This window comes from Notolabrus celidotus, chromosome 8, assembly GCF_009762535.1.
Source record: "Notolabrus celidotus isolate fNotCel1 chromosome 8, fNotCel1.pri, whole genome shotgun sequence".
NCBI lineage: Eukaryota > Metazoa > Chordata > Actinopteri > Labriformes > Labridae > Notolabrus > Notolabrus celidotus.
In genome coordinates, this window is record NC_048279.1 from 27,995,948 (window position 1) to 28,008,028 (window position 12,081).

The 12,081-nt window shown below is 38.5% G+C and overlaps 1 protein-coding gene across 10 annotated transcripts in view; it reads right to left on the reverse strand.

Moving 5' to 3' along the window:
• fam13b (family with sequence similarity 13 member B) overlaps positions 1-12,081 on the reverse strand; it is an 81,994-nt gene that overhangs the window by 30,194 nt on the left and 39,719 nt on the right. For all 10 annotated transcript variants that reach the window (XM_034689410.1, XM_034689400.1, XM_034689406.1 and 7 more), the window contains exon 7: positions 3,803-3,930. In XM_034689410.1, coding sequence (XP_034545301.1) covers positions 3,803-3,930 — 128 coding nt within the window. The remainder of the gene's footprint in view (positions 1-3,802; positions 3,931-12,081) is intronic.

Here is a 12,081-nt window from a genome sequence, read left to right on the forward strand (position 1 = left end):
AAAAAAAAAAGAATGCTTGAAATTGTTTTAACCACTGTTATTTAATTATACTCATTATGCTCAACCACATACTTATAGACAGGTATCCATACACATCATATTCATATTTTGTACTTTTGAATTCTGCTGATGTAATAACTGGATTTATATTAATTGCTAATTTTGTATATTTTTGTGTTATTTTATTTTTAGTATCAACTATTGTCTTTATATGTGTCAATTTAGTATTTTTTTAAATTCATTTTTGATATTAGAACACTATTTGGGTGGAGGCTTCAAATAAGCTCTCCTGCCTCCTCCTGTACTGTATTTATTTATATTTGCTTTTTGTTGAGTGTATATTTTTAATTGTGCAAATAAATAAATAAACAAACGAGTTGAAATATAGGGCTGCACAAAAGATGACACTTTTTCATATTTTGTGGCATTTCATCAACATTTAATAGTTCAAATTTACAGCCGAAACATTGATAACAATGTCAGTCTTCATTATAAATGACAATAATGAGACATTTCCATATAGGCATATAACATGTATGGTGTTTTTGAAGTGTTTATAAATGTGTCCGATATATAGAGTAATAATGACGTAATAATAAAGTCTCCCTTGTTTTGATACGCTCACATTTTAGAGCTCCAGGCCCACATGACGTCTGAGGTGTTTTACATGTGGAACCTGAATCTCTGGGCTTCCACATCAAACACAACAGCATATACTTATTCAGGGTCAGGTGAGCGATACGACTAAATGCTTGTTGGAGTGCTTGATATTTTTAGCACATGAAACAGAGGTATATTTAAAAGCTTTGTGTCTGAGTTATTTAAATGGCGCTGCAGAGTCAGGGGTCTGCAAATAAAACAATAATCCCCCAGACTAGACACCAGGGTCAGCCAGACTCTCACAGACTCTGACTGCAAGCTGGCTTCAGCTAAAAGAGAATTAATACAAGCTAAAATAATCACATGAGACAGTCCAGTCAGTGATGTGCAATTTGAATAATTTGTTGCATGTAACCCCCCACGGCTTCATCAGCAATGATTAAAGCTTTGTATGTACCGAGGACTGATGGACAACAGCTGCCTCTTAATGTAAAGCCTTCCTCCACTAAACACAAACACACAGATACACACACAATCCTTTTATGTTGCCCCACAAACTCCGGCTAAACCATTTATCTCACCAAAGATGACACACATTACCACACATAGCACACATGAACCTTTCTCTTATCTGCCATAACAGTTTGTTGAACTCCAGGACAGCATGGGGCGACAACTTCCTGGCGGCGTGTTTATTTTAATGTTCATTTTTTTAAAATTCTAATGCAGGAAAATCACTCTCTGTGTGTGCAACTGAGACAGACAAAGAAACATACTCAAAGTGCAGTATGGTTGAAATCATGTGAGCATGAATGTGTATGCTGTAAGAAACTGTGAGTGTGTGTATGTGTGTGTGAGTGGATTATGGATTAGGTCTGTAATCATCTTAAAGGCCAGTAGGACAAGGCTAGCAGCATGACGCCAACCATGACACACACACACACATGCACACACGCACCAACATACGCAGAGGTACAGCACAATGAGTATCGTAAAGAACCACGGCAGGCAACATTTATGGTTCTGCTCTCCTGCTTTATGACTTTATCTGACAGGTAGCGAGCTACTGATCAACTAAGGCAACCACATGCACACGTGGCCGGTTGAACGCAGGTTTTGCAAATCCTTTATTTAAACTACTGAGCTGTACATGATTTGTTTGTGGATGATTCAACGAAATTTAACTCTCCATGCTAAAAAAAAAACAAACTCGTAAAGCAATGAAGCCAAGGCCGGAGACACATAAACAAAGAGGACATTTGATTCACTCTGTGAACTTCAAGAGGACAGAGAGTAAATAAAACACATAAAGCTGTCTTCTCTTGGGTATACAAGTCAATCATGCCACACTGACCCCATAACTAAGTGCAGCCATAGTGAGGCTACAGTACAGAGCATGAAGCAGTGTGAACCTAGTGAGACTCATATATGCGAAATCAATGATCGAAGGAACATTAGGCAAAAAAGTTTAACACTGGAGATTATACGTTATTGTCTTATGTATTTGGGATATAACATAGCTATTTGCAGCATCTATAATAATATGTCTGTCTTTGTCCCTATACTTATTCTATTTATCAGAAATAGACATTTTGGTGATTTTTGTAGCTGTTTTTGTTACTGATCTGTCCATTTGAAATCTGTTAAAATATCATCTAATTTGAAACACTTTCTTTAAAAAGATTCTCCACTAATAAATCTTAACTCATCACTGCGTTTGTGTTCTGATTTATCAGTACTGCACACCCCAGATGAAGACTTAGTCAAAATACAGTGTAGTGTTGTTGCACACAGGACTGACTGCATGAAATACTTAAGTAGGTTGATTTAAGTTGTAAAAAGGTTAAAAAGTTGTATTTCTTAGTTTGCTTTTGCAGTTCTACTCCCTTAATAAATAAATCTGATGAAAATATTTGCAACTTTTTATTCATTTATCATCAGATCTGAGCACAACAGTTGAAGTTGTGAATCGTAGGTAAACAGTACCAGGTGTGGATTTAACAAGTGTATATATACAGAGTCCTCTGGGCGCTCCGCTCCATAATTAACTTAACAGGAGATCAGCAGATCAGAAGAACCTGAGAAGATCTTCATGTTCCTGCAGCAGGATTGAACTCTGGTCTGGAGAGGGAGTCATGTGTACGTGAGCGTCTGCATGTCTGGTTACCAGCTACTCAATATCAACCGACCAGATCATAAGTGGTGCTACTACTTGTGTTGTCAAAATAACTATGAAAAACAGATGATTATTTGTGATTATATTCTCATTCAGCTGGTCTTTTTTTCTGTATGATTAAACAATTGAGTCCATGACACAATTTCAAGCCAAATGAAGATGTGTAAACGTGTCAATTTTAACATATCAAACCTGCTGAAATCTGCAGCTGGTGTTTTTGTCTTTCATTCAGTGTCAATGGATGAATACATTTAACATGTGGCTTGGCTATCTCTGGTGTCTGAATTTGTGTATCCTGTGTAAAATGCATCCATTATTCTGAAAAAAGGTTTAAAACATGTATGCAAAGGGTGGGCACCAGGTTCAAAATTGGTGGATTAAAAAAGTTTATTGAATTAAAGCTAAGTCATAAAGGATCACAATCTATTTTTATAACTTGATCCCTGATTTCCACAATGCCCAGATTCTTTTGCTATTGGGCTGAAAGGGAAATAGACTCCTGTACACCACTCTTATGGTGGGAGGCGTCCTGGTTCTGCAGTCCTGGCTTTTCTGCACCTTCTAGAGCTCCATATTTAAGCCAAGCTAAGCATTAAATAAGCTTACGAAATGTGGTCAACGGTCTAGTTCAGCATTCCTTGAGGCCATTATGTTCGTATATGTAGAGTGAGAATCTTTAGCCAGAATTAAAGGTTTCAAAATGGCTGGTAGTGTTATAATCATCTGATCATCATCAGACCAAAGCAGGACGCTCAAAATGAAGTGTTTCATTTTTACGGATTACGATTGTCCTTTCATTTTGATGCATGATTTTATTGCTCATAAATCCAAAGAAAACATCACAAGAAGTGTGTAAATCTCATGTGGACAGCTGATCAATATATAACTTGTTATATAATCCAGTTTAGATCTTCAGTCACGTCATCACCTCTTATAATACTTCATCCTCATCCTTGGGTGACCCCTGACGCAACATTTAATTGACCCTCTTATGTAATTGTGACATATAAAATAGTGATGCCTCACCTGGCTGCGGGGCCTTCATCAGAGTGTGTGTGTTGTGGTGAGTCAGAGGAGCCGGGGCCTTCCTCTCCATCCTGAGGCAGCTCTTCACATTCAGCCTCGCACCTCTCGTCATCTAGCAGCTCTGTGATCTGAGGATGGGAACACGAGAGAACACAGAAGGTTAATATGTAAAATGATTAAATGTGGAGACACTTGTAATATTGAGACAAAGTATCAAGCTACTACACATGGACTTCTGTTGGGCACGTTTAATCGGAAATGGATCTTTCCGGCGGAGTGATATTTAGCAATGAAAATGAAAAGAAGTGATAAAAATACTATGATGGTGAAATTATCTCCTTAAAAAAGATAGCAGACAATAAAGCTGATATCCTGCAGCACATTTTCTGCAGTCATTCATGTTCCAATGGTATTTTGTTCCCCTTTCATTCCAATATTCCTGGCAAAGAGGCCGTTTGATTGGGCTGGAGGCAGATATTAGAAATCGATGTGTCATTTATCCACACTGACATTTAACAGCCTCACGAAGATGTCAAACAAAAAGGGACACATTTATCTGCTTAATGAAAGTGTAGAAGCAAAATTATATTCAAGACGTGGATAAAAGGTCACACTGAAGAACTAATCTACGACCAAGTAACATTGGTCTTTAGGAGATGTTGTAAACGGATTATTTGACCACCCCTCCTCATATTTTGTTTAGTCTAGCTGTGACTTTCAGTGTGTGAAGATTAACTGTCCAGTACAGTTATTCACTGGAAAGACATCTTGTAAGAGAGATTCACTGAAAGGTGTTGATATGTTTGTGTCTGCAAAAATGCGTGTACATGATAGGAACAAGATATGACAGTTTCATCACACGTCTTTATATAGATGGAGCTAATGTGTAACACGTCGGCACCGGAGATACCGTACAGTGGTAAGCAGAGATCCTCCCATCACACCCCCCCTCACACTCTCTCTACCATTACCCAAAAAATGAACAGGGGTAAACAAGGTGAGTTTGCACAGGGAGAAGATGGAGGGAGCAGGATGGAGGGTTTAAAGTGGGGTTAAGTGATATATCATTTTTATGTTTACTCAGCAATGTACCCATGTGTGATCGTCACATTACAACTGATGCAACAAGGTGAAGTAGGGCTGATGTAACACTGGAAAAAACAAGTTCAAGACTGAAAATAAATATATTTCAAATATAACATCAAGACAGGATAAGATCCAGTCCCCTCTTACTAGAAGGACTCAGTGTTATCTCATCTTAATCCACCATGAGCATTGCACCTCGCAGTATTTAGCAAGTCACAGCAGCAAGGACAAACTTCCTTTAACAGGCAGAAACCTCGAGCAGAACCAGACTCATGTTAGACAGCCGTCTGCCTTGACCGAGTTAGGGTTGGAGAGAGGGACAGAAGAGATTAAGAGAGAGAGAGTGATGATAGTGATGAGACAGATAGAAGTGGTAGCTGTTGCCGCTGGAGTCCGGCACGTCCGTAGCAGCATTTGAATGAATGCTGGTGCAAATGCAAAATGCTAATTGAATGCATGCTTGTTATAAAGACACCTTACAACATGAGCAGAGTGTAATTTATTCTCTAACATATTTCATTATTATATTCATCCACTAAAATTTGCACTCTGGCTTAGGTTAATTCATTTATTCATGTCTTAAAATAACCTCTACACCTTTCTTTGTACAGATAGTATTTTCATTTTTATTTAGAACTTTTAAGGTTAGTTTTTGGGTTTATATATTTATTGTCCTTACTGTCTCGTTGTTAAGTACCAGTGTTCCATTTACAACGTCAAATTCCTTGTGAGTGCGAGCTCACTTGGCAATAAAGATTTCTTGATTCTTGATACTGTTTTTTTACATTTAAAAGGCACAGAGGTCAAATTAACTCATAAAATGATGCATCTACAAAACATCATATCTATATATCATGCAAGAAATTAAGATTAAAATGTCATATTTGCAGTGTACTCCGGCCCTTATTTAATCTCATAGGTCAAGGCAATAAATAGAGGCAGAGAAGAAACCTAGAGAGAGCCTGAGGGAAGAGTAGGAGGAGGGATTGATGGAGGGAAGAGTGTAATGATTTCGACGGTAAACCAGTGATGTAAGACGGGAAGGAGGGGGATGGGATAGGATGGAGGGAGGGAGGGGAGTAGATCTGTAGAGAGGAAGGGTGTGTAATAAATATCTAGACAGAAATAAGTCATTATTATAGAGGAAGCTGACAGCATGTGAACAAGCCACACACAGAAATACTCAGGCATGGAGTAAACTGAGAGCTGAGTGGTCGGGGCGAACACCAACTGAACTGAGTCATAATCATAAAAAGTCATTAGGCACTTGTTTATTAAATCATAAACAGACACTTTTAGATTGGTTGTTTGTTTGAATCTTTGAATGTTTAAAAAGATGGACGATACGCCAGCTACTCGATATTTATTGTATTAATTTATGTTTTAATGTTCTTTTTTTTATTATATTGTTTTTATTTGTGAGGCTGAACCACTTGGTGCTCCAAAACAGACTGGCTGCAGTGTAGGTCCCACAGCCTATGTCCTCCATGTTAACAGATGGAACAAGGGACAAACTTAAAACTAAAATATTTGCATCAAATCTTTTTTTCTTAACATGCTTTCTGTCATTGTAGTCGGGTCTCGTTGTGCCAAATGATGTTCAAGTGTTACATTTTTTGAGAGGTTCAGTTTTATTAATTTGTCTGATGCAATTAAAAGATGTGATGACTGACGGCTGTGTGGGGTAAAATAAGCTCTGGCTGAATCAGCAGAGGAGAGGAGGAACAGCTTGAGGACATGTATTTAAAAAGTACATAGGAGTCATTGGACTTTACATAACTGTGAGTGTCTGCTTCAAAGTGTGTGTAGAAGGTGCTGCACTGAAGAGTCTACCGACCTGAGGGACTGTTGCCTTTTTATCTCAAAGTTAAATGTGTGTTTGGGTGGTGAAGTGGGAAGGACTCAACACTGTGGCTTCACCAGCTCTTCTGCACAGACTGTGACTTCATATACAATCAATGATTTTTATGCATTATAATCTACATGTGACTTTTTTTTTACTGTGATCAACCAATAAAAAACAGGTTCCTTGAGGACTTAAAACCTGACTTGTTAAAAACCCCTGAAAGACATGTGGGTTTAAAGGCCATGATGAGACCGTCTTCCTCTCTGTCTCTTGATTGTTTTTTCCTTGTTTCTTTCCCTCTTTGCCTCTTCCTCAGCAGACGCCCCATCTGCTGCTGTCACTGCCGTTGCTACAGCAACACCACTGAGCCCTGATTGGCTGTCAGGGAATTCTTGCATCGTCACATGTGCAGATCAGGGAGGATGACTCATACTACTCCTCTGTGTGTGTGTGTTTGTGTAAGCATGTGTGTATGTGATTAGGTAAAGAAGCCTCCTTTCAGACAGCCTCAGTACCTTTTTATTTATTTTCCTTCTGACCAAAAATTCTCAAATTCAGTTTAGCAGTAAAATGGTTCTTTGAGGTGTAGCTAAGAAGAGCCATACTGTGTTTGGATTTTTAGAAGCAGGTGTTTAGTACCAATGGATGCAGATGCTGTTAAAAAAAAGCTCCCTAATATTGAGGAAAATCAACAGATGTATTATTAAGATCGGAAAACTCGATTGTAAGATGGTGCAACATTATAACTTGCACGTTATATGCGCTAAAAAATGTCCTGTGTCTGAGTTACTACAATACCCAGTGATGTCTCCCACTCTGACCCAGCTGTAAGCTGTAGCTCAGCCCAAGGACTTCACATCAGGACAATGTGGAATTGAAACTGATTTGCACTGCTTGTAGAAAGTTTGACAAAAGTACATTTAAAAAATATATTTAGTATTTACTTATTCATTTAATGGTTTACTATTATAATGTTTTGTTTTTTCTCCCCTTCCTTATTTGTATAAGTTTATCTTTTCTCACCAGCATGCTGTTGCTCCTTGCGTTGATCAATAAATAGTTTGTAACTACTATTTGTATCAATCTGTATACATATATGAAAAAAGTAAAAATTTGATCACAAAAATGTTTTTAAAACAAAAGAAATCCCCAAACATCAATGTATCCAAAATTCATGACAAAAGATATGCATTTGACCATTTTCAAGCAGACTGAGTTGTCCTGTTATCACATTTATAGATATATATTTTAAACTAGAGGCCTAAACTTAAAAGGTTTTATAAAGCTCCTGTGAGGAACTTGAGTTGTCCCAGTGGATAAAGCAGTATGTCTTCTATCTTGCTCATCTTGTCTTGTACATGTGTAAGTAGTGTTTTCTGATGAGACAGCCATCCTCCCTCCTTTCCAAGGTCACATGTATCACTCCCTGTACATTTTTGCTCTTCACAGTGTAAACAAAAGCTGTCCCTGAGGCCTGCTGAAGAACACTTTGTTTGACACCCACTCCGCAGCAATGGTTAAGAGCATTACTAAATTACTGATGGTTTGTGTTTTGCTTGTTTTTGCTTTAGTAGTTCCCAAAGAGACATCAACATTAATTTGATTCCTTTCATAAGCAGCTTAAAACCCCCTGAAGGAGCTTTAAGAGAACTTTTCACCTCGCGTTGAGAGGTAGGCTGAATGCAGGCACTGTGCCCGGATCTTGACTATGCATTCATGCAAACCCTCACTGTAAGTTATTTGTTATCAACCATATATATATAGGTCAATTATTATCAGAGGCTAAGCACAGTGTCATTAGATCACTGGTGATTATAACTACTGTAATTTTTCTAATACACTTTTTTTCAGCAATATAAAATGAAAATTTCTGTGACTCCTTTTGAAACGGTTTGATTGACTGAAACGTTTGATTGTCTGAAATGTAATATTTTGAATTTAAATTATGAATAGACAGTTTTACATTGCACCAATACATTTTAAAGTCCAAATACAGATACTTAGGCTTTAAAATCAGTCCACATCAATACTAATCAGATCTGATACCAGTAATGAAATTGAAAACTGGAACACCTCAATGTAAAGATGAGACTGGGGATTGTATTTGGCAACATCAGGCTTTACCAACTTTGTAAACCATAGCAAAATAAATATATTTAAGCTGACTATTTAATTGTGTATCAACAAAATCATTAATGCATAACTGCACTTTGATATGTAAACCTTCAAAACTAACAGGAACAACAATTCAACTGTAAACCTCTAAATGCAGCAGTGGATTAGTCCAGAATTAAAATTCCTGTTTGGTAAAAAAAAAATGAGAAAACAAAATGTCAACATTAAACCATAATCTAACAACAACAAACTCATGTGCATTACATTCAACAGAATCTGCCACGGGTCAAGCATTTCCTTGTTGGGAGTCGGAGTCTAGTCCCTGGTGTGTGATCTGTGGAGGATTCTAGCTTGCAGCGCTGCACTGTGGTGTCTTAACTCATGTCCAACCAGTGACTCTAACACTTTAGGTGTTTCTCATTCTGGACAATAAACTTAATAACCGTCTGTTTTCTTTTTTTTAAACTTTCAACCAATCACTGGGAAGTTTCTTGTGTCTTTGCATTACAGCGATCCGTGGTAAGTGCTTCATTCCTGGATCCATCTTTGTTTTGTTGTACATGTATTCTTTGGCATGACGATTCTTGAGATGCTTAATTAAACTAGTTGTGTTACATTGTGCTACGCTAATGCCATCACTCAAACATGAACTTTGCACATATTGCAAGGTGCTGTTGGAGTTGTTGGTGAAAAGAGCATGAAATGTCACTCTGGTGACATAGTACTCGCACATGTTACGTTGTAAACACAGAAGAGCATAGAACTGAGATGAAAGGATCTGTCCTATAGATCAGCCCTTTGTTACAAATGCCTGATCTAGCTGTTTGAGTCTGGATCTGACTGATACATGAGACCAGGATCAGATCGATACTTCCCTAATCCTGAATTCGAGTTTTAACAACTCAGCCTCTAAGTATGAGGGATAGGATATTAATCAATGTATGGGATCCAAACAGATCCGTAGATAGATAGACATCCATATGAGTTAGAAGCACCACATGTGTACATCCTTTATATGTAAAAGTTGATGCAATGAAAATACACATGGATGCTGAGCTCTCCTTTGGGCCATAGGGGTTCATTTACATGGTGCACAGTGGTGTTATGGATATGTCTAAGGCTCTGCTGAGTCACTTATAGGAAAGCCTTTAGGTAGAATAATACTGGAGGATAAGAGAGTCATTCATAGAACTGAAAACACAATCTCCTAGATCTTCACCATGTTAACTCACAAATAAGCTCTTAATAAAAGAAGGTGTTGTGTGTTTCTGTGTACATCTTTGTATGCTGCCTGTGTTTGTGTGTCAGAGTGGGTGAAAAGACAGGGCAGAGAGACGCCCTGGAACAAAAGGTCTTGGCCTTGGCTCTGGTTTTAGCAGTCTGGCTCGGAGTTTCAGGATGGAAAACGGAGAAAACAACAAGCCCTGCTGACATCATTAGTTGGACTGATTGCGGGCCAAGAACACAGAACAATGACAACTGACCGAGGCTGACATTACAAGTCTTACACTGTGGCCTACATCTGGGGTTTCCAAGACTCCTTTGATTGTTTTCTTCATTTTCCTGGTCGATTCTAAAACGTCAATACACTAAGAGGATTGTTAGAACATCCAAAAAGGGAGGGCTCTGTACAGGTTCAGTGTGCACGGATGAGAAAAAATGAGGAAGACAAACAGCTTTTTTCTTCTTTGGAAAAACTGTGAGGAAGCTTAGGTAAGATCTGAGTGTACAGGGAATACTGAGTGGTCTTGCAGAGCTCATTTAATGGCTTGCAGTTTCTCTAGGGGAGCACCACATGGATTACCTGTAGTCCATACAGGTAGACTATAACTACCCGCTTCTCTGGACAGTACAAATAAAGTAGCCTTGGATTTGGCCTTTCTCCAATCCTTTAATCTGTGTAGAGTAAATTATAGAATGATGGTGTATAAAGCTAGGAGTCATGATAGAGAGGCACATGATATGACATGTTCAGTAAACGTATCAGCCTTAACATGAGTCTTGATTTGTAACGCCTTATTTTTTTGGCTGTTTTGCACATTCTTTCTTCTACTGAGTGAACCCGGCCTGTTTGGGAGTTTGTACATAAAGGTTAAGGGTTCCTCCGTTGTTTACGAAAACTTGCAGCCTTGACCTAAACCGTGTGACACACTTCTGCAGTTCTGGGCACCAGAAATCCTGAACCAGCAGTGTAATTCACAGCCAGTTTTATAATCTAATCACTGTGATAAATAAGTTCATGACAGACACTTGTTGTCTGAGGCAGAAAAGACTGTTGTTTTGGACATCAGCCAATCATTCAACAATCCCTCCACACACCCATTACTGAGACTCACATCTAATGATTCATGTTTCAATAATCTAATCACCGTTTGTCCTGCTGCACCAGTAAACACGCCATGTTTGGCTGATGAAGGAATGTCACTATAAATGGGAGAGAGTTAATACAGCTGAAAGTGACGCTTGGTGACATTTTAAAGAGGGGGTCATTTTAAAGTAGGCTCCAAAATGTTTTAAAATCAAACCCTCAAACTCAGCTTAGGTGCAACTTCTTCAACTTATGTATTTTTTAATCCTCTTTCCTCTGTGTGTTCTTGCTCATCTCTCCAGTGTGTCTGCACTGTTTACTTCCAGCAGTACCTCTGAAGAAAAGCCCTGTGGCCTAATGTTCCTGCAGTGAGTGGGCTGTGTGATCCAGCTCATCCTCACCTTCAAACGTGTGAAAACCTGATTTTCAAACATTCACATTCTCGCCAAGCGCTCATTAAATTCAGTCGAAGTAAATAAATCAACAGATCGGCTGTGTATTTATTTGAAAAACAAAATAAGTGTGAAATGAATGTGTGTGTGTGTGTGTGTGTGTGTGTGCGCATTCAAAATGCCTCCTTACAGAAGTATTACACCCCTCATGGACTGTCCAACTAGGCCATCACCTCCTACTTAAATAACTCCACGCTCCGACTCAAATAGGTCATTGCTCAACAGCCTGTCACAGGGTCACAGGATCAGCTATGTCTATATGTTCTCACATATCTATATGCTGTTCCCCGCTGCTGAACATTGTGACATCCTCTGGTACATTAAACAGTACTGTATTCACCAGCTCTAATTAATGTTCATCGCCCAATACATTGTAACTATAGACTGTGGTATCAGAGACATGGCTCCGCTCCAGGAGCACTTAAATAAGATGGCAGGGATGAAGTGAGAGGACATGCTGGTTCATGTAACT